At 39.6% G+C, this 26347-nt stretch overlaps 1 protein-coding gene across 3 annotated transcripts; it reads left to right on the forward strand.

Annotated features, from left to right (window-relative positions):
- The first annotated feature begins 293 nt into the window (after positions 1-293).
- LOC133214298 (parvalbumin, thymic-like) lies at positions 294-26219 on the forward strand. Of its 3 annotated transcripts, none has more exons than XM_061357097.1 (6): positions 294-400; positions 1112-1183; positions 21202-21269; positions 22072-22204; positions 22475-22584; positions 23911-26219. In XM_061357097.1, the coding sequence occupies exons 3-6, from the start codon at positions 21209-21211 to the stop codon at positions 23934-23936; spliced, it is 330 nt and encodes a 109-aa protein (XP_061213081.1). In that variant the 5' UTR covers positions 294-400; positions 1112-1183; positions 21202-21208; the 3' UTR covers positions 23937-26219. The 3 variants fall into 3 exon arrangements, with proteins under 3 accessions (XP_061213081.1, XP_061213083.1, XP_061213082.1); XM_061357099.1 differs by having other exon boundaries at positions 298-396; XM_061357098.1 differs by lacking the exons at positions 294-400; positions 1112-1183 and adding an exon at positions 19361-19449 and having other exon boundaries at positions 23911-26218.
- Positions 26220-26347: the final 128 nt, after the last annotated feature.

Raw genomic sequence — 26347 nt, forward strand, 5'->3', positions numbered from 1 at the left:
GTCAACAGTGTTGAAAAAGATTGGCTGAAACTGGAATCAGTGCAGACTGGCTATTAGAACAATTACAGATATTTCAGTCTCAGGAAGAGATAAAGACAGCATGGTTTGTTCAGTGGAGAAATAATATGCAAATCCTGTATAAATAGATTTTTAGATAAACAGCAAGGAATAGGAACTATGTTAAAGGTTAATTTGATTGTGAGATCAGATTTTTATCATCTGATCAGCAGTCTGTTTAGACTGAAATCTAAAGAGAACATTCATAACAATTCAAGATCACACACTGGCGTGATCTTTCAAAGGGAGCAGTAAGGGCAAGGAACCTCAACAGTCCTAAGATGGAACTTGATAAATGCATGGAAGAATTGTATAACTAAGAGAGAAAATGAGCCTATGGTTAGTAAATGTTCTGGATATACCTAAAGAGGTTTAAAACAAGACTAAATCTCTCTTGTGCTGCACTTCTTGTGCATAGATCCCATGCTTCACAGAGCTTTCTGATTGCCAAAAGGTTCCATCAACAGGGAGCCGGTGAGTTTGTCCCAACACATCCCAGTTACTACACAAGTTAGTTTGTGAAGTTTCTCACATTTCTCTGAAACACTGGAACTTTGCCAGTTGTTCAGTTTCACCCCTGAAAGAAGCCATCTGCCTGGGAAGTGCACGTTGCCTTGGATGAGACATAGCTAAGCCATCTACTTCTCATTCCATAGAGCCATACTGGCTCCAGTCCAGTAGCACGTAAACAGTGTGGTCTTGCTCTCCCTTTTCATACATAATGCACTCTCTTCCTTTGCCTAAACTAATTATTGGTTGACATTTTATCCTCTATAATCCTTCAGCTGACTTTTCATTGCTTAAAGTACTTGCTTTTTTGATTCTTATTTATTTTTATATAAATCAGGAGTAACTCTCCTGTAGCACACACACCCCACCCCCCACCCCCCCCTTGGTAACTGAAATTGGACATGGGTTATTATAAAGGACTTGAGAAACTTGGATTGTTTATTATATTCTTTTCAGATACCCTTTGCCTCCTATGAATTCTGTTCAGCATCAGCTGTTCAGTCTACATTCTCTAATCTATTGATTCTTCTCCCTTTTATCAAAGCATGGTATGCGATAAGAACTTCTGCTGGGATGCTACCTGAGTTCAAGGACACCACTTCTGTACCGGCCAAAGGTGATTCTCTGAACTACTGCAGGATGGCTGAATGTCTTTATGTTATTCTTTTCTCTAGAGCTATTATCTTCCCCACCCTATTCTATCAGGAAAGCAAGCCAGAATAGTTGCATAACATGTTCTCAACAGGAAGCAAAGGAATTGCCAATATTGTGTTTACTTTATTTGTCTCCATGTCAAAGTGGAAAAAGCTGAGAGCTAACCCACTGAGAACTATCTGGCTAAATACAACCCTTTCCTGTATGTCTGAGAAATACCTACAGCATCTTAAACATCTATATTAGTGACATAGTATACTAACACTAACAGCACCACCACATTTACCATGGTTTGAACTCACCATTATGTTCCCTCTAAGTCTTTCCCAATTCTATCATAATCTGTCTCCAGAGCTCTCACATAGCTCACTCAGGTTGTCCATCACATGAAATCTTTTCTTTTTTTCTGGATTTTTTAACACATGAAATTGGTGTGAATAGCTCTGATTTAATCACAAAATCCTCTGTAACTTGTAGCCTGTCAGGATAAACTGGTTTATTCTCTTAGAATAAGCATAATTCCAATAGTCTCTGACTGTGCACTTAGATACTCCAGTGTACCACTGCAGGATATTTCAAATCCCAAAGGGCTGATTTTGTTTGAAACTGGGTCCTTTATTCATCTGAGGATACACTTTTTGAGATTTCCATGTAATAGAAGGCACCTACTGGTGGATATAATCAGATCTTTCTGGACATTTTAATCTCCACTGTGGAGAAATGCACTTGAAAGATGGCAGTGGGACAAAGGCCCAAGTACAGGTTATCAGTACAAGATAACCTGGCAGGAGGAAAGGGGTATGGGTTATCTCAGAGCAGTTCTACACTCACCTGCAGGACCCAGGGGAATTACAGACAGAGGGGACACAAAACAACACAGCAGCTGGAAGGGGCAGGACTGGAAACTTCCTTGTCTTTGTTGATGACATCTTGTCTTTTAATGTTTGCACTGCAGGGCAGGATCTTTCAATAAATCCTTACATTCATCCTCCCAGCTAACTCAGCAGTGTAAGAAGGGTAGCTTTTTTCATAAAATATGATTACAAGTGGGTTTAGAGGCTTGATTTTTTACATACTTACGGCCTCAGCTTGTCTATCTTGCACACACATGTAGAACCCAATAGGACAGACATTAGGTTCTGCAGGAATGCCGTTAGCTCACAATCTGATCCTGCTGCCCCGTGGCACTGGAGAGGCATTCACCATCACCTCCCCAGAGTCCCCAGGACTTTGTCCGCAGCCGAGGAGCCACAAGATGGTGCTCGTTAACCTCGCTGCATGCACAGAGCCTGGACATCTCCAACAGCGAGGTGCAGCGCTGGGCTAGAGACAGTCTAGCGGCTTGGAGCCAAGCTGGGCGAGTGCTTCACACACTTGGTCCTTGAACAAGCGTTTTCTACCTCAGTGTTTGCAAAGCCTCCACGTCTAAAGGCTTCACATTTTAGGAAGTATTACAAAGTGCAGTGGACATATTAAGCTAAGATATGAAGGGAAAGAAAACTGGGTGAGCTGAGACATCCTAACATATTGATGTCAGTCCTACCAAAGCTTGTAACTTTGCATTTGCAGGCTTTCCACATTTGTCCTATTTCTCCTGCCAAGCTCAAACAAGGGTAGCAAAAAGGAGAAAGGTAAGATAGCCTAAGATGTGTAGTACAAGACAAGATCTTGTTCATGTTTTCACTATTCTTATTTTCCTGCCTCTTGGTCATTCCCTTCTCCCTGCCTATTTATTTTACTTCAGCCTCCATTCTCTGCTTCTATTGTATAGCCTCGAAGAAAACATAAAGGCAGGAGATTCTGTAAGCCAACCCCTGAATGACATGTACAAAGCTTTGATCTTCCCATCTCTGCCACTATGGCTGCAGCTGAGCTGTACTGCAGGCTGCAAGTCAGAGCTGGATCAACACCCTTCACTGTAGTCTGAAAATTAGCTTCTGTTTGAAGAAGTTACACAAATATCAAAATAAGGGAAAGCCAACTAGTCCTCATGATCACAATGAAAAGCTCTCCATGTTCTTGATTATGATCTGTTACTTATATTTCTCCTGTAAAAGCAGGTCAGGCCATGTATGCATTATTCACATAAACAATGTTAGTGTGCATCACACACAACATGTGCTACCTGTGTGGATACTACCTGGTCAAGGTTAGGTACCTACACTTATTTATATTGTACTTTATGCTGGAACAGATGGTCTCCCTGTTTTCTTGGCATCACCAGCATGTGAGGCCCATTCCTACACGCACTGACGTGTCTGTGGCTGCTATAGTTGCATGACTTATCCCCATGTAATGCCAACTAATCAAAATTATGTTCATGCATAAGAACTGCTTTATTTTTCAGGCATCCAGCTTTAGTGCAGGCAGCTGAAAAATGCTTTCCCTTCTTTTCTCCTTAATACCTTGTCAGAATTTGAAAAGTGCATTATCCCTTCTATTCTTCCAGGACCAGCCTTTAAGCAACAGAATTCACTCTTCTTTTCCATCCTATTCTTATGACAATTCCTTTTAGGCAAATCCTGCCTGCTCCATGACCACAAAGGACTCCAAAAATAATCTAATTCTGCAAGGATTGACTGCCGAGTGGGTGTAGAATTTAATCAGTCCACACATGATGGCCACATTCTTTGCAAAGACTAGTTCCATGGTTGTTGACTGTTACATACCTAGAAAGTGTAATGGACCGTAAGGTGCATGTTTGGGATAAATAAAAATCCACTGCCATTGCTCTGTATCACCATCTAGGAGCATCACAGCAACACCAGAGACATTACAAAGCCTCGGAAGGCACTGTGCCCACTGGCCCTGGTGAGACAGCTTTGAATGCTTCAACTAAGCTGGAGGAGAGAGTAATCCTTCCGCTCCAGTTTAGTTGGACCAGTCAATTTCCGCATACAGCATTCCTTTGACCACTGTAAGGGTGGAATACTCCACATTTGACTGCTCCAAGCACAGTCTAAGTTACACCTCATCCTAAAGCAAAGTACTGCTCATCTGCTACAAGAGGCTGGAAAAACTCAGTTCCCACCCTGATGCTTCTGTTACTTGGGAACAAGTCTTGAATCTTTAGGGATTAGCCATTCAGCGACCACAGAGATGCATTACCATCTCCATGACGATCTATCAATTTGCCCTTTGTCAGCCAAAAGAATCAAAGTGATTAACAAATCCCAACAGTTCCGACAAGGCTGTACATTCAAAGGACAGCAGCATCTATCACAGTTGAGGAAAATGTGCCGGGTTTCCCACTGCTAATTTCAGCTTTTGGTGGTCTATAAACCAGCCATAAACAGCTACTCTTAATTACAATTAGGCTCCAGATCCTCAGCTACCAAAGTAGAGATAAATCTGCAATGTGTTTATATGTTTGTGCCTTACTTAAAGGAGACATACTGATAAAAATATAAGTGCAGAATTGCTGACTCACTGACAACAGTCAAAATCTGCATGATCTTCAGCCACATTTTTACACCGCCTTAGTCTGTAACATTACTTAAACATTCTCAGCTCCTGAGACTAATCTGACTTATTTACATATTTATTCTTGCTCCAAATCCCAGTACAACCCCTACCTCCCAGAGAATGTGGATTTAAAAAAAAACAACTCAAACCAAAAAACCACAAAACTAGTTCCAAATAGGAGCTTCATTCTAGAACTGAGCATTTCCCTCTTTCTTTCACAGAAATACTGTTATTCTATGCTTGATAAAAGTAGCTGTTGAACAACTGCCTAAATATAGAAAGCCTTAAAATTTTTACCTAAAAAAGAAAGGCAAACAGAGAAATTATTCTCTGATCACTCTCTATCTGATGCTGGAGGGTTGTTTCAAAAGTAGGTTATTTATAAAAAGACCCTAATCTACTTTTAACACCAAAGGCTTTTCTATACATGAGGGTTCCCTGGTACATAGTTGGTAGAAAGTCACAAATCAGGCTTTTAGAGTGAAAGATGCTTAAAGAACCAAATTATTACCATAAGCATTAACTTTTATGAGAATTGTTGAGCCTGTCATGACTACTGTATCTGATTACCAGTAGAAAAGCAATGACTGGCCCTTTCCTTAAAAAGAAGCACCTTGCCCCATTTTCTGGACAAGTGGTTGCTGAAGAGGATGGCGAGTTTTGCAGGCAGGCCACATTTCAATCATGTGCTGAAATACCAGTGATGAGGAGCTCAGTGTTCCAGGTATGTGACAAGATGTTAGCAGATTTCAGATCTAACCCTGGCTCCAATATGGATTTGCCAGAAACAGTCTGGTGCTGTAATACTGCACGATAACTGCTTTTGCCACAGCCTTGGCCACAGCTTCTCTTTGGTACAGGGGTCACATCAGTACTCAGAAGTCAGTGAGGAGGGAGGGTCAATGTAACCCCGTGTCAGCATTCACTTCTTAGCTTCAGTAAGCAAGGAATCTTGTGTCTGCACTGAAGAATGATTGATTTTAAAAGAACATGGGTATCAAAATGCAAGCAGTTTGCCAGCTACATCCAAGTTACATTGTTTCTTGCTGATACGATTTTTCACACACTAGAGGGGGAAAGTCCTGGTTTCATGCATCACTTTGCACTCAACTGTGTCCAGTTGCTTTACTTATCTTTATGCAACTTAACCCAGAGCAATTTAATACCCAAAGACAAAATTAGAAATACATAAATATATTTGCACTGTTTCTTTGCTCTCCACAAGAATATTTGTTTCACTCCCCAACCCAAAATGAACTGTACAGCCCAAAATGAAGTATAGAAGAAAATAATAATTTTATCTTCCTGCATTGAGTATTATGCCGTTTATCATTGTCTTGCACAGAAGATCAGACAGGATTATTACAGCTAAAAATAAAACTACCATCCTGATAACTGGCAAGATTCATACACGGATGGTATCGGCCATAAAGCAGTCCTAAATAAATCAAAATTTCAACTGATTTCCAGTAGAAGCTTTGTCAATATAGGGATAATATAGGAACTCAGCATTAATGTAACCCAAATACAGTTTTTATCAAAATGAAGAATTTATAGAAAACCTGTTCCAGTATAGGAAGAATTCTGTGATACACTGAGTAGCATCTGATTTCTAGATTCACCTGTCTTGAAATGCAGCAGTTTGTAGCACAAGAATCTATTCAACACACACTGAGGCAGCATTGCAATTTGCCTTTTCAGCTCTGGCCTCTTCCTTTGACCCTCTTTTAGGGACAAAGCCTGTCACTTAAATGCATGTGTGGCACTTTGCACAGGGAAATTCTGTCATAAAGCACACAATAAATAATAACTGTCCAGAGCCACGGGGAGGCTCAACATCAACATCAAAATTAGAATACAGATATCCCATCCTGGGGTTTGCAGATGTCTGTCTGATAAGCATAAATACAGAGACAGAAGTTACCTGGTGACAGAACTACAGAATGTGGGGCCAGTTCCATACTTGCTATTGATTCCTAGCAGAGTAAATCCTTACTCCTAAACTCACCTCATGTGAACTAGCCCACCAAATACCAAGCCACTGCCATTCCTGGGGATCCTTCAACCACTGCTGTCTCAAGAGTGTTTGCTCCTTATGCTAAGAATTACCATCTTTCTTTGACCATATGTTGAAATGCTCCACTTCTGATTGGAAAGTAAATTTAGGAATGCAGCTAATATTCTGAAGAATATGACTGATAATAACCACATCACCTTAGCGGAAGCTTCCATTTGCTTTGACAGAGTCCACAAAGTAGGTTTCACTAAAAATAATACTAAGACAGCTTTAATCATGATGAGGAACAGGTTATAAAACTTGGTAAAAACAAGGACACTTGTAGAGAAACAAAGATTCAGTTCACCCTAATGATCCATGGCTCTGTAGCTATCAGATCCACTTCATTAAGCAGCTTCCAATGCTAATTATATAATAATTTTGATAGAAAGCATTTGTCTTATTGTGGTCCAGATTCTGTTGGCACTGAAGTCTGTGGGAATTTTGCCATTGATTTCAATGGAAACAGGAAGTCTCTGTATAGAGACATAAATATCATGTTTGTCCCTATAGTCTATAAATAATTGCTGTGCTTGGAAGGCTGAATCTTACTTCAATCCCTGTAAAAAGCCATGGAATTTCCTTGTCTTGGACCCAGGAACATTGTGTAGGCTGTGTGCTGTATTTATTCCTGTAAGGGAAAGTTAATTTCATTCTGCAGTCTCATCTGTTCTCTAGCCAACACAGGAATGACAGCAGCAGCCTCTGAAAGAGCTCTGTCCTGCTGTCATCAGCCAAAGTGATTGTCACTGTGCTATATGAACTGGCAAGGCTAAAGAGGCAGGACACAGGGATATCACTGATCTCAGACAGACTACAGGGATACCAAGGGTGAGATGCACTGTGATTTTAACTACATCTATTTGCCCAGAAAAACTATTTCTGGTCAGAGGGATTCCTTAATGCAGGATAAAACCACCTGATTACTATCAATTGCTGTAAGGTGCAGTTCTCTGAGCATTCTCTTCTTATACAGATATACATACAAAAAAAATTATAAAGAAAAGTCTGCCATAGCTACCACACATGTTCAGAGCCTGTCTCTCCATGCATCGGGCAAAATCCTTTCCAAATGCTATTGACCTCAAAAGATCATTTCTTTGTAAGTTCTTCAGCTGGGAGGATTTAAATACAAATACTAAGCTATGAGGCCACAATCCCAATGCTGAGAAACCAAAGTTTTATAAGAATGAAAATCAAAGAAAAATAATATAAATAGGAACATGTAATAAATTTCAGTGTTGTCATACTTATTAATGCAGTAAAAAAATACCCTATTATATAGGCACTTTACCCTAATCAAAATGAATTAGGAGACTGATTCCACTATCTGTACTCATTAAGTTCTCACTCACTCTTTCTCAGAGCTCTATTTAGAAATTTGTCCAGACTCTTGTTTCCTGTAAGCTCACAGCTGTAGAATTTACAATCCAATCCACCCCTGAGGAAACGTTGCCTGCAGAAATGTCAGCTGATGCAGACTATCTCAGAAAGATCTGGAAACTGCTCAGCATTCCTTACAACAGAAATAGCTGTTACCACCAGGGACAGATTCTTGTCACATGTGATTCAAAGAAATGGACTTTAGAACATTAATTGCACATATTTAAAAGTCAACACAACACAGTGTATTACGTTTGTTTGGGGACTGGGCCTAATTTTCAGTGTTAAGAGTCACTTTGCCCGGGTTTTCCACTTTACCAGCAGCTTCTACTACGATATTTACAGACCGATTTTTTAAACAGCATTCAGTATGCAGCTCTTCCAAAAAAAAACTAACTCTAGTAGCCTAATGTTATCAACTTTGAGACAAGGAGAAAAATAGGTGTTTTGTCCATGTTGTGGAGAAGACACACTGTTGCAAAGATGTGCTCCAGGCATCATCAGAAAATATGTCCCTTCTCCCTGCTTGTCAAGGTTCCTTTTCACCCGCGTGAAAAGGAAACAACAGTGCTGCATTTTTAGCAGCACTATGGAGAAAAGAGACCGCATCCCTGAGAGTTAAAAACTGGATGCATTTAAAGAAAACAGTTTTCATGTATTTATCTCAAAGCCATTCCTCTTCCCACAAGCAAGCACAATCTGATCGAGTGTGAAACCAGTATATGGTATTCACCAGAAGCCAGAGAGAGCTTGTATTCCAGGGCCGCTTTTGGGTACAGAGGCAGTATATTACTCAAATACACAACTCAGTGTTTTTGTTAAATATAGCCCTATACTCTTGCTGTGCTTGAAAGTATGTGTCAGCTTTATCTGCATTGACCAGTCTGTAATTTTACATCCTCTCTGGGATCCGTAAAACCAGTTCTAACAAGAACTGGTTCTGTTCAGCTTGCTGAGAACCTGTCCTTTTAGAAAACCCTGGGGCTGGAGGAAAATTCATGGTCCTTTTCGATTATGTACTGTTGCTTTTGCACTGAGACACCGTTAGTGCTGTGAGCAGCAGCACAAGCTAGATAGTTCTTACTAGAGTATCATCCAGCTTTGCTCAGTATAAGCCCAGTAGAAGTAAGATATGATCCTTAGAGTCTAGAGAAAAATCTTTAAGGGTCCTAGAAAGATTTCTACTTTTCACTCACAATTTTGGAGATAATTTTGCACCACCAAAATGGATCCATTAAGCTTCTTTTTTAATACTTAATTCACTGTTATTAATTAATTGCACTAAATGGAAAAATATAAAAACATACAGGGAACCATCCTTTAATTCTGAGGTTTCTAACATTGATGTCTTCATCTTTTAAATTAAATCATCTGCCATGGTCAGGTAAACAAGTCTGTCAGTCGCTAAGTCAGCGTGATTCTTTTAAGAACGGTGCTAAAGCCATCATGGAGATTTTGGGTCAGCTGAGATACAGGATATCTGATCCAGCAGATTGTAAGTGGAATTTCCTTAGTAGCTGAAACAGTAGAGGACAAGCTGAATTATCAAATTCATCAGACAACTTAAGATGGTTCTAAAATAACTGATGGAGTTAAACATACTGATTTGCTTTTGCTAGGCTGGAGCGCAGGGAGACAAAGAACATTTTGAAAAGCATTTGATTCTAGTTGGAGTTAAGAGTAATGTTTGTAGGTTAAGCCCTTTCCACCCTAACACCCTTCAAGATACTCAGGAAAGAGACATACATAGAAATCCATGTTTGTCGCTTTAATTGTGAACATTTCTCATCTATAATTCTATGCTTTTTTAATCTCTTCCATCTGCTCTGCATGTGTTCAGCATTCCCTGGACTTGAATTCCTGCTAAGAAGGAGACAGACAGTGTAGTAACTACATTAGCTCAGCTCTGAATTTCTTACATGAAGCCCATGTCGTTACAAACAAGTCTGGATATTTAGTGTTACTCCTACTGCTTAGGGCAGGGCTATAGAGTCATAGCAACTGCTACGGTCCACTGCTTGCACTTTGAAGTACACATTGGAAGATCGCTTCAAGGAAACAAACCACTGCTCTGTTTCAGTGGGGCTTAAACAAGAAAAAACTCCAGCTCTCCTCAGTTACATGTAATGGGACAGTATCGCAAAATAGATCTTGCTTTTTTGAGATAGCTGAACTTCAGGCTATTTTCCTTCCTAGAGGCACAGTGCACAGCTGAGTTAGGCTGTTAAAGATGGCTTCTGTGTCACCCAGAGCCAGCTGAGATCTCCACAACCTGCTGTGAGCTTTAGCCTAGCTTACTGGAGAAGCAGAGCTAACAAGGGCCCAAGCACCATGGCCTTATCCCAGAGTCAGCACTCACAAATCCCATCTCCCAGACAATATCCATATGCAGGGGATACGCCAGAGTGCAGTCTCCAGAAGGCTGATGGATGTTTCTCTCAATAGAATAGTATAAAAGCAATTGTGGAAAGGGAGCTACAGCATTTTAACCTCTAAATATTGCACTTCTGTTTTCCATTTTACTGATTGGTTTTGTTTTTCTAATAGCTGTCTTGTTATTTTTGCCACTGTTGTTCACACAGTTTTCCTTGGAAAACTCTAGGATATTGCTGAAGAACTGGCAGAATCAGGACACCAAGCTACAGTGAAATTGATGCCTGATTATCACATCGTGGTTTTTATACTTCTAGTTTTAAAACTGGGTGAAATCTAATTCCACTCATCCAAAGGGAATGGATTAGATTTTAGTTTAGCAGAAGTTCATACTGGATATTAGGAAAAATTTCTTCACTGAGAGGGTGGTCAGGTATTAGAACAGTCTGCCCAGGAAAGTGGTGGAATCACTGTCCCTGGAAGTGTTCAAACACCATCTAGGATGAGGCCCTCAGTGACATGGTTTAGTGGTGGCCTTGGCAGTCCTGTGGTAATGGTGGGACTTGATGATCTTAAAGGTCTTTTCCAACCTAGCTTGTTCTATGATTCTATGATAAAGGAAATCCTCCTTTTGGGAAGGTGACCTGCTGGCTGTATCAGCAGAAGATGAGCTTCCATGTTTTACTTTGTTTTGTTAATAACAGCTAAATGCTGATCACACACCTGGAATCTAAATAGAATTGCATTGTGCAAATAAAGGTGATTACAGAGGATGTTCAGGAAATGTCCTAGATCAGCAAGTCACCCCTATGCAGGAAGTCACTCTTCCTCAAATCCATCGGAGTCACTGCTCATCAGAAAGCTCCATAGACTAGCTCCATCAAAATGGAACAGATTGACAAAGATTAAGCTGATCAGCTCAGCAGCCTGCATCCACAAAGGCACTGACATAACTGCTTATAGATATTTTAATTGAAGAGTGGTGGCCCTGTATACCAACTTCAACATGGCTTAGAACAACTTTCAAACATTATTCAATGGATGCTTCTCCATCTGTTTTGCAATACGTACATATTTAATAGAAAAATATGCTTGGTTACCCAAATATACATGAATGTTAAACCATGTCTAATTTTGTACTTTTCTCCAAAGCATAACTTGAATTCTACTAGTTCTATTAATGCATACATTTTAATTCCTATGCCAAAAAATTCCATCATTCATAACCAAAAGAATTCATAATTTAAATTACTGTCTCTGCTGTTGATGGCACCATCAATTATTAGGATATGTGATGGGAAAGATCATCTGCACTGATTAGCACACATTTTTCAACATCACTGTTGAGTAACTTTTTATATAGCTCTAACTTTCAGGAAATAGCTGGGATTTGGTATTCTGAAATTACCTTACCATCGGATTCTGAGATAACAGCTTCGGAGCACTGCTTAGTAAAGGGTTTACATTTCATATAATAAACAAATTCCAGAAACATCACATTCTGCACGGAAGTAATAAATATTGCAGCTGAAATGTTTAGTGCCAAATTTTGCCCAGAACTACAGTTTGTACAGCCCAGCTCAGCATTGTGTAGGACATACAATACATTTGCAAATGATCTTACTTTTTGGGTACAGAAAAACTCTTTTTCTGCTGAACACCTGCTTCTAGCCACCTCTACTCAGAAAAGGACAAGCCAATATGGAGAATTTAGGAATCAGCAAGATACCTCCTGCTCTCACCTTCCAGATTTTCAAACTGGTAGGTTGCTATAGAGTATATCCAAATGTGAAAGTTAAAATATGAGTCAAATCCTTCAAAAATTGTAAGATTGATCTAAGAATCTGAACAGTTTTTTTCACCTATTTGCTGTTTATATATTACAATGTTGCTCTGTGAGCTGTCTCAGAGAATAATAGATGCAGTGAAGCATCTCCCCATTTCCTGCTGGCAGGCCTCGCCTTGCATGAGCAAGAGCTCCTGGTCGATTTCTTAACAGTTCAAGGACATTTTGTGCTCTAATAGCTAACCAGTCACAGCCAGACTTGAAGTCCTGTTAAGAACAAGACAGGCCTCCTGCCCTAGAGATTCACCTGCCCTTTTCCTCCTGAAGTTTCCAGTTTAGTAGAATTCCTTTTAAAATGTATTCTTTTACTAAAGCGCTGTCAGTGCTGTAAGTCAGCTCAGACGGAGGCCGTTGCAATTCAAGGAAAGACTGTTATGCAGATTTATGTCTAGGATACAACAGATTTGTTTTTTCATTCAGAGCAGAAGATTTGCAGTGATTCACTTTACACCTGACTGCAGAAATTTGCTAATAGGATCCATAGTGAATATAATGCGGTTTGCCCTTAAATGAGTAATAGGGGCTCACATTTTCTGTCTGTGTTGCTCTATACTATACAGTAAAGCTTGAAAATACTGGCCTATCTGGATACTGGTGTTACTTCAGAGCTACAGCACAAATGTAGCACTGTGTAGGAGGAACAATGATTGCTTGTGTCTTTTCATCCCACTGATCCTTTAAATATTTGAAGAGTGGAATCACTTTATTGATGCACGATTTGATTAAACCAGGCTTAGCTCTCAAATACTCAATGAATTCTTGCTGGTAAAGGCTTAATGCTTTCATATCCAATGCTGTTACGTCTCGAGTACCAATTTTCATATTAATTCAGCTTACTTTCCTATAGTCCTCATTCCAATTATTGTCAGTGTTGATGGAATGTCTAATGGGAGGTGAAGGAATGTTTGTGAGTCCAGGTGTGTGCCCTGGAGACATGAACTCCACATTTGGACAATACCCAAACACACATCAGCCACTTATCATGCTCTAGTTTCCATAGAAGAGAAGCCCAAGAACACAGGCTGGACTGAGCTGTGGCAAGTTTTGACCATTTCCTCATCTCTAGAAATGGAGGAGCAGGGAGTTAAGTCACACCTCACCAGGCATCTATAAATCAAATGGGTTATGGGCTTTGTACACAGGAAAAACATCTCTAAGTGTCAATTTTATGTCAGTTAGCATTTGGAGTTTTTGAAACCCATATATCCTAGAAATACATATATCCTTGACAAGCAATTCACAGCTTTATTAAGCAGTATCAGTACTAGATTAGTATATGCATGAATAATGACCCAATTCTTATTTTACACTCCTGAAATTACGTAACTGCAAGGAGTTGTTTCTGTTTGTAGTGGTTACACTGTTTACACAGTACGATAAGGACTACACAAGAATGTACAGACAGGCTCAAAAACATCTGAGTTAATTCCAATCATATCTACATTTGAAAGCCTGCTGCAACTGATGGTTATTTTTAGTGCCCATAAACCATAGTCATGAAGCAGGACTGCAATGGGCTATTCAGTGTAAACACACAAACGGATGCTACAACTCCTGTAACAAGGACCCTGTTTAGTCATGATACCAGTCGGGAGCTGAAGAACATAGTAAGAACAGACTATAGCAGATCTATAGCAGAAACTTCTGTTTTCAGCAGTTATCTTTGCTGCCAACTTAACTAGAGAAGATTGCCTAATTTTATTTTCTACTGAGAAAACATAATTTTCCCACACATACCTTTAATTGGCAATTTTATTAGGATGCTTCCAAAAATAGTAAGTTTTTGCTTCAGAATTAAAGCAGGAAAATTTTTTTTTTTCAGCCTGGAGAAGAGAAGGCTGCATGGAGACCTCATAGCAGCCTTCCAGTATCTGAAGGGGGCATACAGGGATGCTGGGGAGGGACTCTTCATTAGGGACTGTAGTGGTAGGACAAGGGGTAATGGGTTAAAACTTAAACAAGGGAAGTTTAGATTGGATATAAGGAGGAAATTCTTTCCTGTTAGGGTGGTGAGGCGCTGGAATGGGTTGCCCAGGGAGGCTGTGAATGTTCCATCCCTGGCAGTGTTCAAGACCACGAACGAAGCCTTGGGTGAGATGGTTTAGTGTGAGGTGTCCCTGCCCATGGCAGGGGGGTTGGAAGTTGATGATCTTAAGGTCCTTTGCAACTCTAACTATTCTATGATTCTATGATTTCTTCCATACACTTTCTGCATGTAATTTTTTTATCTATGGATAGTCATTTGGAGGTTCAAGTACTTTGTCTATTTATGAATGCCTATATGAGATTTAACAGACCTAGCACTCTATAAATTCAGAAACCATTTCATGTGAATTCCTTTCTGCACAAAAGAGCCTTTTTCTTTGTGCATCAATGCGTGAACATTTCCAGAAAGAAACAGAACTGGAAGTGAACTGAGAAGTTTTAATTCAGAGACAAAACTCTCAAGCTACAGCTTGATAAATCACACAGTTTTTACATCTGGATGATATTCCTTTCAGATTTTGGAATCAGAATTGAAACTCTCTCTTGTGAATTTCAGATATACAGAACTGAAGTGTCTGTTTTACACAAACAGACCGATTGGCTCAAAAATTAATGCTTTACGCATGTCAGAAAATTATGACTGCAGAAATTTTGTAAATTAGCACTTTAAAGGGCACTCGAAGTTGAAAAGTGACATTGTAAATTCTCAGAATCTCAACAAACCTACCCCAGAGGTTGAAGGCACTTGACACTAGACCAACAGCTGGTGAAAAATATGTTACTTAGTTTTTGTGATTCATTCATGTTTGCAAAAATGAAAGAGATGTGTTTTGGTGTTATTTCCTATGTACAGTTTCCTCACCACATTGCAACTGTTTTAGCATTTTCCTTTTACAGCATTTTACTGGGTGGTGGTTATGAAGTGTCTACAGATATTAGATTAAGTAATATAAACCTAAAACCACTCACAAGTATCTCCAGATCACTCCAAGGGTTACATTCCTCAAGTGACTGGAGCATGTTGCATTAATACAATTACACTAAATGACATGCCTATAATTTCTTTCATCTTATATATTCCCAAAGCAAATTACAAGCTGAATGACTATTCCACTTTCACTGTTCACATGTCATTTAACAATAGGTTAGACGCGTCATATAAGGTGTATATTCCTTGACTGGTAACTACGTATATCCCTATCATACGCATTAAGGGAAAACAAGCCCAGGCATATAGAAGGCCATCAAATCACACTTACTTAAATTAAAGCATGCATTCACAACTCTTTAGTGTATTTTTTGTTATTCTGTTGTACACACAATTCACATTAGCAGTCAAAGAAGAATGACAAGTTTGCCAGCAACACCCAGCTGTGTGGTGCAGTTGACACACTGGAGAGAAAGGATGTCATCCAGGGGGACAGTGACAGGCCGGAGAGCTGAGCCAGTGCAAGCCTCATGAAGTTCAAGAAGGTCAAGTGCAAAGTCCTGCACCTGGATTGGGGCAATCTCAAGCAGAATTACAGGCTGGGTTGAGAATGGCTTGAGAGCAGCCCTGAGGAGGAGGACGTGCGGGTGTTGGCTGATGAGAAGCTCAGCATGAGCCAGCTTCAGTGTGCTCTTGCAGCTCAGACACCAACTGTGTCCTGGGCTACATGAAAAGGAGCGTGGCCAGCAGGTTGAGGGAGGGGTTTCTCCCCTTCTGCTCTGCTCTCATGAGACCCCACCTGCAGTCCTGCATCCAGCTCTGGGGGCAACAAGAGAAGAAGGATGTGGAGGTGTTGAAGCAAGCCCAGAGGAGGCCACAAAGATGTTCACAGGGCTGGAACACCTCTCCTATGAAGACAGGCTGAGAGTGTTGGGGTTGTTCAGCCTGGAGAAGAGAGGGCTCATGGGAGACCTTAGAGCAGCTTCCAGTGCCTAATAGGGCTGAGAAGAAAATTGGAGAGGGACTGTTCACAAGGGCAGGTAGTGATAGGACAAGAGGTGATGGATTTAAACTGAAAGGGGGCAGATTTAGATTAAATATTAGAAAAAAATTCTTAACTGTGAAGTTGGTGAGACTCTGGCACAGGTTGCCCAGAGAAGCTGTAGCTGCCCCTTCCCTGGCAGTGTTCAAAGCCAGTTTGGACAGGGCTTGGAGCAACTTGGTCTAGTGGAAGGTGTCCCTGCCCATGGCAGGGGGTTAGAACTAGATGGTCTTTAAGGTCCTTTCCAAACCAAAACAGTCTATGGTTCTTTGAGTCTACAATTCTATTATTCTATGATCCTATTACAAGAATATATTATGGAACAATCACAGACCTCAAATAAAGCTTTTCAAGTTGGGGAGGTAATCTCGGGTGTTAGAAGAGCTAAGATTATAACTGACAGAATAAAACAAGTGAAGGAGCATTCTACTAGAGAGACCTCTAGAAGGCAATGAGACTCCAGCAAAGTGAAATATCCCAGGGTATAAAACTGCTTTTAGTGGTAACCTGATAATCAGAAAGGGGTATCTATCTTCTCCTTACTTCTTAAGACTTCCCTAGTTCCTCTCCCTGCCAAGTTGGATGGCAGCTGGAAAGTTACTAACCATATTTGATTTAAGAAAGTAAAAATGACCAGACAGATGTTTTCTCAATCTCTAATGTGGGGCTTGAAAAGAAATGGTTGTTGGAGGCTGGTTGTTACATGATCCTTGTGCATTTCATCCTGGCCAGCCAGTGCACATGTTCTGGATCTCTAGTGCTTCCAATCCCACTGCAAAAGCAACTCCAAAATTTGCTGGAGTCTGAATGCAGCTCAAAAAGACTAACACCATAAATCATTTGACATTCATGCCTTATTCTTACAATTCCAGGGAACAAAAGGAATCCTCCTGTTCAAGCCCATTAGAAAACAAAGCACACTTTTAAAGACTGCATCCTTATGTGATTCACATACAAAAGTTCAAACTAATGGCAACAGTCCACAAGTATTAAGGGAAATAACAGCAATCAATGCTATTTTTAAAGGGAAGAGTGGGGGCGAGGGGTTAACATATGTGGAATTAGCTCTGGGCAAAATGAGAAGCCATTGCATCTAAAATCAAATGCATTCTCTGAAATAGACACCAGAGACCAAATTCCCATGCAGACTCCTGCAGTCCAAGAGTTTCAGCAGAATCTGGCCTTCCTCTTAACTTAGCTTCATGAGATCATACCATGCCATCAGTTTTTATGTTGGACGCCCTACTTACTTCACATCAGTTGTTGGCACTATGTAGGCAATTTTCCAGATTGGAGGGGGAGAAAAGGATGGTGTGTGCACAAGGGAGAGGAATTTTCTTCCCGTGTAGAATTAAAGCCATTTCTTAGAAGAGTTTGAGAGGGGAAAGTGATATTTGTATCCCTTCTACCAGATGTCACCAGTGACAACAAGAGCCAGTATTAAATATCTATCCATCAAATTCTTCTTGAAATTTTTCAGCGTCAGCTGGTCAACAAGCCATTCAGAAAACTGGGAAAGCTGCAATCTTCCACAGCCATTCCTAACCAGTGGTTCTTCCCCTCACAAAAATTAATCTGTGTCAAACTTTTTCATGGAGGGCAGACAAGCACAATTTGTAAAAGGAAAAAAGACCTTGTACCAGTAATTTTTCTTACGTTTATGGTAAGTGAAATAGCACCCCCCCCACACACATACTATCTTTTGAAATAGTCTTTTGTTGCTTTTTCATCAGCTGCTGTCAGTGCTGGATGCACTAAGGTCTTGTAGGTGCCACTCCTTTTTGCTTCACACTATGATATATTAGTAGTTGGCTTCAGTACTTGGCTAGGTTTGCCTTCCATTTATGGGGAGATGCTTTGGGAGAAAAAATGCCCTGGTACTCTCACATTAAGACAGTCTTTGCACTGTCACCTCTTACTGTGCCACCACCTCAAGCTGTGATGCCAATTGCAGGGTCATCTCTTGCCATATCCCACCCCTGACCATAACACTAGCTTATGCTGTCATCAACACGACTTGTCTTTCACTGTTCTGCTGCATCAAGCCACAAGTGAGATCCAAGCTGACAGGCTCCTTACCCAGTGAAGCTATGACGTTCTTGAAAGAAAGCTGAGATGATCAAATTGTTTCTATGCTACTTAAAAAAGAAGTAACTAGCACAAAGGAACGCTTGGAAACAGCAGTGGCCAAAAAAATTAGAAAATATAATAATTTATCTAAAAGAAACCAGAAGGCAAGCAACAAAACTGCAGTGACACTCTCACATATTGTTCCCTACTGTGATCCTGCTATGGAAATTTTTCTCTCAAATCTAAAAGCAAAGATCTTTCATGAAGGGTTCAGGGACTTTTGTCTGAGGGACAGCTGGGCAGATCACAACCCCTTTGCTTCACACATACACAACTAAGCAGGATGTCAGAACCTTGCAAAACTGTAAGATTTTCTCTGGAAACATACCAGACAAAATACTCTCCCCAACCAACTGTTCCAGTGGATTGACATAATATTATTTTACCTCCTGTAGCAATAAATTCACTGTGTAGTTTGGGTTTGGGGTATTTTCCAAACAACAGACCAGACATTCTGGGTGACAAAACAACTACTATCTTCCCTAAATGGTTTACTACATAAACATGTTTGACCAGGGTATTTTTAATATTTGTTTTGTTTAGTGTTCTGATGAAGAAACTCTATCACATGTAGCGTCTAGAGATAATTTATCACATTTAAACATTCATTAAAGGCATCTCTTCAGAAGTTACTAGTGTTTCATTTCATCTGACTCCTGGGATCACGCATATCAGATAGTGGGACTTTTTTTCCTGCCCTACGTCATATGGAGAAGTTGGTATTTTCTGCTTAAATCAGAAGAAATTTAATATGACTCTGTTCTTTTTGCCTATCTGGCCACTTATCTTGTTTCGTTTGCAAATATCATATGTATTCTCTTGAGTTAAAAATAGTGCAAGATGATTAGTTAGGCAAGTTAATTTGACACCATTCCCCCTTCGTGACGCTGAAATCCAAAATCTGTATATGGTATACAACTTAAAGTATATATATGCAAGCTCAGCTCTGGTGGAGACACACAGCAAGTTTGTTCCTCCCACCTAGATTGCTTCCTTACTCAGCCGAGAAGACCACAAAGGTAAGCTGATTAGATCCTCTGCTTTCAGGAAAAGAAACACAAAAGCAAAATGCTCCCTGAATGGAAAGCACCTATGCAATTGAAATACCCGTTCTTGTATCAGCTTCCAATATGTTGCCTCTTTACAAGCTAACATAGAACAGAATCAGCATTCAGATTACAGGATGGAAAAAGACAGGAATGATGCCCCTTGTGAAAAAATGCTGCATTTTTAGGTTTTCCTTAAACTCTTCCCCCTTTTTAATCCTGTCAGGAGTGAGAATTAGGTGAATGGCAGAGCTCCAAATTATCTTGTCTAGTGCTGAGAGGGGGAAGTACTTTGCACAAGAAGCCCCTGGCACAACATACGTGCTAGCAAACCAAAAGGAACTCATTTGCCTTAGCTGGAGAAGTACCCATTGCCATCAGCGTGGATTTCTCCATTGTCTCCTTACACCTTCAGAGCCATTAAGGGACTGAAAGGATTGGCAATTTCCTCTGCTACAAACCAACAGGTACAAAGGCAGCCATTTCATAGTTTAGGTAAAGTTTAAATCTGTGTGTAGATCTCAAACCATCTCACAGACTATAAATGGTTACAATCATTGGTTTTCTTTTGTGAATGCTGCTTTCACACTTAGGAAGAATGATGCTGTTGAAGATCAATTAGGGATTCATTATAAGATACTTTTCTTCTCTTGTGGCTTTCAAGAATAACTTTTCTGTGCCTCAATTCCCCTTCCCTCATTAACATGAAACTACTTTACAGTAATGTCACTAATTGTTAATTGTAAGCAGCCTGCAGTGGTGTGTGCAGTTTACCAGACTGTAAATGCATTGATGCTATATTTACTCTAATAAATTGGCTAAAAAGTCAGGCCTGTAGCATTTTCTTAAGCAATAAATATTAAAGTGACAAACTATTGTCACTGTATTGGTGGCTGAATGGAGAAAAAGTATCTTTTATCTAATGCTACTGTATCAGTGAAGACCTCCTCCACTCTGCTAGGAACAAATATTAGGTCTCGATACCTCTGTTCCAAGTACATCAATATACTGAAATGCCAAAATCTGGATAAAAATCTGGTTTATTACCACCTACATGCAATTAAAAAAACCCACCACAACATACTTAAGAAAAATTTTTTTATAAAGCTATCTTGAAATGTAGTCTTTTAATGACACAGCAGCCCAGCAAGCCAAATTTACAGTATAGTTATATTTATCATTGCAACTAAACAGAGGAGGAACTTACTCTCCAAATTTAGATTTTCTTGAAATTAGTAGAATTATTACTACTTATTCTAAACTACTGTAATTCTTTGAAAAGATCAATATATTTATTGATAACATTAGATTTTTTAGATTCCAATCACATTTATTCCAGACATAGTTCTAGGGGACATACTGAGCCTTATCTTTTTATGTGTGCTGGTTTTAACTGAGTAATAAGCCACCTCCACGAAAACCCACACAGAAGTCATGCAGTTTTGTGGTGCTAGACACCTTTGACTCACCCCCCCCCCCCGTGCAGCACAGGCATCAGATCTTCTTGAAGTCCCACACTCCCACATGCAGAATTCCTCCCTCATTACCTAGATTTAAGTGGAAGCACCTGCTGCAGACATCTGTTCCAGTACGCTCTGCTTACACTTAGATTAATAATGTCTCCCCTATCATATACTGTCACAGCAGCAACTTCAAATAGAGCCATGAAAGAGGTAGAGAAGTCATTTTAATGACTAAGTGGCTCACATTTAATTTATTTTACAGTTCAACAATGGCCATCACTGACATCCTTTCTGCTAAAGATATTGAATCTGCTCTCTCCAGCTGCCAGGGTAAGGAATGGTCTCTGCAGCCAGAAGATGGGTATCATTTTTATGTCTTAAGATGACATGCCTATCATTTTCCCCTTAGATTCCTTCCCCATGAGATCTCTTTCTACCTACATTACAGTACAGCCCCTTGAATTCAGAAAGTCTCACGAGTGATTATTTGGTGGGTAACAACATTCCCCAAAACACAGAGCAGCAATTAAAGGGTCACAGTTTCAGTTAGAGCTGGCTTATCTTTGAACTCTGACAGTTTTTAAACCTTTAAAGATTTGTATTTACATTGCTAGCCTCTTTCTTCAGAATGTCAAAAAAAGCCCCAGCTTGAAGAATCAAAGTGTCATTTGTGAAGCAATGACCAGTCTCAGTTCTCTTTAAGAGTTCCTCGGTGAGATCAAGTCCAAACGCTCAAAGAGCTAGTGTGACTGGGAATTGCCTGCTTTTCTACCCAATTTCTTTACCACAGTAAGGACTAAGTGAAGTGAAGTGAGAATGAGAGGTTGGTCTGTAAACCACAGTAGCACCCTCTAAATATTTACTATTAACTGCATGTGACACATTGCATAAACCCTGGTTTAACAGAATGTGCATTGTAGCAGAAAACTTCAAACTGGCTAAAAGGATATATGACCATGGGCACAGAGTGATTAGAAAGGGAAACTATCTACTGTATATTTTTTTTTGCTACACTGGTGCACAAGAGCAAGAGGAGTAGGCTGATGCTTAGGAAAAGATATACATATTCCCAAGGAATATATACTGTAGTAGCAACTTCAAGGGAAAATACTTAAACTTCTGTTTCTTCCAGCTGATGGCAGCTTCAACTGCAAGTCTTTCTTCTCCATGATTGGTTTATCCAGCAAAACTCCTGATCAGATAACGAAAATCTTTAGAATCCTTGATCAGGACAACAATGGTTTCATCGAAGAAGAAGAGCTTCAGTAAGTACTGTACAGCTGCATATTTCTTCAACTAGTGCAAACCTTTGAACTTGCTAGCTGTCCTAGAAGAAACTTACTGTTATTTTAAAAAGAAAACACAATTGCTTGCCTTTCCTTGTCACAATTCCTTGTATTTCCTCAGATAATAAGAACAGGCATTACCTTACAGGTTTTTTTGGCATGGCTTTAAGAAAACCAGAAATACCAATGTACCAAGGACATTCTGGAGAATAATTCTCAAGCACAACACCCTACCCTGTTCTATTTCAGACTGTTTCTGAAGAATTTCTCTTCAAGTGCCAGAGCCCTCACTCCCGCAGAGATCAAGGACTTTATGGCTGCAGGTGACTCTGATGGTGATGGCAGAATTGGAGTAGAAGGTAAGACTTTTAGAAATTCATAAAATTTGTGGTTTAAAATGCATACATTTAGGGCTTCATTTAAATGGTGGCATGAAGAACACATCCAAGTACTTTGGCCTGGTACTTTCTGCCACGATTTTTATACTAGTGAATACTCCTTTAGTTTCACAGCTTTATCCCTAGTTGGTTTCCCTTTATCCTTATTTGGTTATTCTCTTGCAGTAACAGCATATTTAGGCCCAATGTAGAGCCTATCCCTCCAATCCATAATATCAGCTGTGGGTTTTATTCTGCTATGTGTCTGATCCATAGACTCAACGTGCCAGATTTTTAAAGCATCCTGAACACCTATCCATTCTTCGAATTTCCATTTTGGCTCTGCACTTCTGGCCATATGACACTTCCATTTTTAAACACATGTCCACCTACATAAACTTCTTTCTTCATCTACCACTATCAAACATTGGCCAATGCTACCAAGTGGTTTAATTCAGGAATGTAAGAGAAGAGTGGTATTGTTTTTCAAGGCTAGTACTGCTGCAATGCAGCACGGAATTTTATGCTAGAGAATGATCCAATCAGTGCACATTTTACCAGGCAGTCCTTCTATGAAAAACTGAATCAAATTCCTAAAGAAAACCTCACAGGGATGATGTGAACTGGCCAGGCTATTTCTTTTAGAAATTGCTGCAAGGAAAATAGGACATTATGCATCACATATTACAGATGAAGTCACTGAAAACAGGGCTGTCTCAGCTGAAGTAGGACAGGTGGCAATAACTCTAACAGACACACGTGCTAATCTTAGCCAGAGTTTGGGAGGAGAGAGAGATACACTGTTAGAGGAATTTGCTTTAGCAGCAGCTTTTACAGCTTCTGTTTATGAGCCCTAAATAGGGCATTATATTATGCAGATCTTGGCCTTCAACCATTGCATCTCCCATCCTGAAATTACAGCACTACTGATATTTTTTCTTTGGAATAACAAAGGCAAAAAATCCCTCCTACTGAAAGCCATAGGATAAACCTAAGTCACTCTTTGCTTCCTTGGCTATTATCAGAGTTTTTAACAGGTTAAAGATAGTTTACCTTTAACTCAGGATTTCCCACAAATATGGATTTACAGACACACTCCTCCTCTCTGCACTTACTCTTTTTAAGGAGTGAAAAATCTGTTACGCCCCCAGAATCTCAGTTTAGCAGTAGCTTGTGCAGTGTTATAATAACTTTGGGAGCCCTCCATGGCTAGGAGTTTAAGTAATTTTTATCCATCTTTTCTAAAGATGTCAAAAAACACTTTTATCTAGTTTTACTCCCTGTCTTTCTCATTTTCTTCCTTGACAGAATTCCAATCTATGGTGAAGGCATAAACAGCATCAGGCCAAAGACATCCTTGGACTGACTCTTCCAATTACCTCGTCCGACAAGCACTTGCACTCAGCATGTGTTTGTACCTTTTTATATTGTTTCAGGCATTAACAACCCCTCAAGTTCACACACCCAATTGCTGAGAAATCTTGCAATGTACAGATGTTTGGGTCATGTGGTATTGTTACATTTCCATTGTAAAGAAAGCACTTTGTGATTGTCAACCACTCATAATGTTGAAATTGTGGCTAGAAAAGGGGAGGTAAAAAAATAAAATAAAACAACTTGGGGGAGGGGAAAGCTGCTTTTAAGATTGTGTTTAGGTTTCCATCCTCATACTTGAGTATGTTGACTCACCAGACACAGTTCTGATGATCTTAAACAATATGACATCTTTTAAGGCTTGATTGTAGTAATTTCATTGAGTTTTATTTCTGCTTAATTCTCTGATCATTAAGGAAAAGTAATGCTAACAACATAGCTAAAGCTAATACATATTAAGACCCAACCCTGAGAATCTGAGAAAAAAATTAAGAGGAGGTGCCAAATAGCTCAAAGCATGGAATATGTCTGTGGATAATTTTACAGAAGTAAGTACTAGGCTACAGCATGCATCATCAGAAAGTGTTTATGGCCTAAAATGTAACTCTCCCTTAAGAAGATTTATCTTTTGTAGAAATATAAGGCAGCTGTTAAATAGAGGATAAGGGTCTAATCCTAACTCTGACACTGTCTTAAGTCACAGCCCCCTGACACGGGCCAAAGGCCTGACGGTTTTTCTGTGAATCATGAATATGTTGCTTATTATCTCTTAATATGTACAAAACAACAGTACTTTCCCACATTTCTGAATTTCTGTTTCCTTCAGATGGAACAACAGCCATTCTTACTGTTTGGATTACCTTAAAACTCTGTTACATTGCTAAATAATCGCCATTACTCAATTCTTTCATTTATTATATGAATAATCACTTATACAATCCATAATATTAGCAATTTTCTTCAGTGTGAAAATTACTAAGAATTAGTCTTTCCTTTCTCTAAATCCACAGGATTTAGAGCCAGTTATAGCATTGTCTTCATTAATGCACAAAGTAAATAATGTTCATGGCTAAATGCAGAGCTCAATAGATTGAATAGATGTTGTGTGTTTCTGGCTGAGTGGGTTGGAAATTTCCCCACCAACATTTAGTTGTCTCTTTTCCCATCTATCATGATATGGTTCCAGCTCACAAGTAGACTGTCATTTTAATGCTCCCTGCTGAAACTGGATGATAATTGTAACATAATTTGGCAGCTGTTTTGAAGAAGAGCAGAAACAAAGCCTTCTGGAACTTTTATGTAACATTCAGTGTTGGCATTTCCATGAATCACAAGATGATTATGTGAGGCAAGTACAACTCACTCAGACCCAGGCATGGAAGAGAGAGCTGTTCAGCAGATTTAAGACAGCTAATGCAAAAGAGGAATTCTAGCAGTCAGACTCACTGAAGCCTTGGCTGAATTATAATGAATATAAATCCTAATTCTGTCCTCACTACCTTTGATGTTAAATCTAGGCTTAAATTATAGCTGCTGTTAATTGCAGCACTGAAATATTTTGCATAATGATGAGACTGTTGATTCCTTTTACTTTATTCATTTTCCTATCTGCTGAAGAAAAAACCCAGAGCAATCCAGATCTGCAGCAACAGACAGATGTAATGTATACATTAGCTCTTCACACTGCTAATCACTAAAATACCATGTCACTAGTTCACAAGCAGATGGCACACACAGTACCATAAGTGACAAACCTGATGCTGCATTCCTTGCACATCTGAAAGTCTTATGTGGAATGCAAGAAATGCAAGACTACATAGTGTGGCCTATCCTGTATTTCAGAGATGCTAAACAACTGCACATCAATGTCTTCTGTTGCCATGAGGGGAAATAGAGTACTTCTGAGAATTTGGCAATTCTTGTGTAAGTTGCAACTTTATGTAAAACTTAAGAGAATTTTATTTATAAGAAAATCTGTTCTTCTTAAACAGTAACTCATGGCAAGAAGATGAGTTTTAAATCTTAATAAAACCATTGAGCCATTTCACTAGAAGGAATTACAGTAGAACTCCAAAAAGTTACCAGTTACAGAAAAGTCCATGGACTGTTCAGCAAAAACGATGCCTAGTCCCTGTTAAGTCTTCTGTTGACACTAGGATCCACATTTTTAGAGTTAACTGAAGTAGAACAAAGTATCTGCCACCTAAAGTAAACAAATTCCAAAAAAGTAAAGTTTTCTTGGGAGGTTCATTTCAATAAGTTTAAATTCAGCCAGTGGCAGCCTTCAATTTCCTTAGGGTAGCACAGAGTGTTCTCTGAACTTGACAATGTCATTACTCTAGAGAAAACCTGACTGCAGGATGTGTATGTG

This window comes from Neopsephotus bourkii, unplaced genomic scaffold, assembly GCF_033783945.1.
Source record: "Neopsephotus bourkii isolate Nb327-2 ecotype Australia unplaced genomic scaffold, CSIRO-AGI_Nbou_v1 NB_882, whole genome shotgun sequence".
Lineage (NCBI taxonomy): Eukaryota > Metazoa > Chordata > Aves > Psittaciformes > Psittacidae > Neopsephotus > Neopsephotus bourkii.

What these genes read in the sequence shown, in the direction of transcription:
- LOC133214298 (XM_061357097.1), top strand. Translation starts at nt 21,209, where the DNA reads ATGGCCATCACTGACATCCTTTCTGCTAAAGATATTGAATCTGCTCTC. An exon ending in ATCGAAGAAGAAGAGCTTCA is followed by an intron (nt 22,205 to 22,474) that starts GTAAGTACTGTA and finishes GTTCTATTTCAG; the next exon opens with ACTGTTTCTGAAGAATTTCT. An exon ending in TGGCAGAATTGGAGTAGAAG is followed by an intron (nt 22,585 to 23,910) that starts GTAAGACTTTTA and finishes CTTCCTTGACAG; the next exon opens with AATTCCAATCTATGGTGAAG.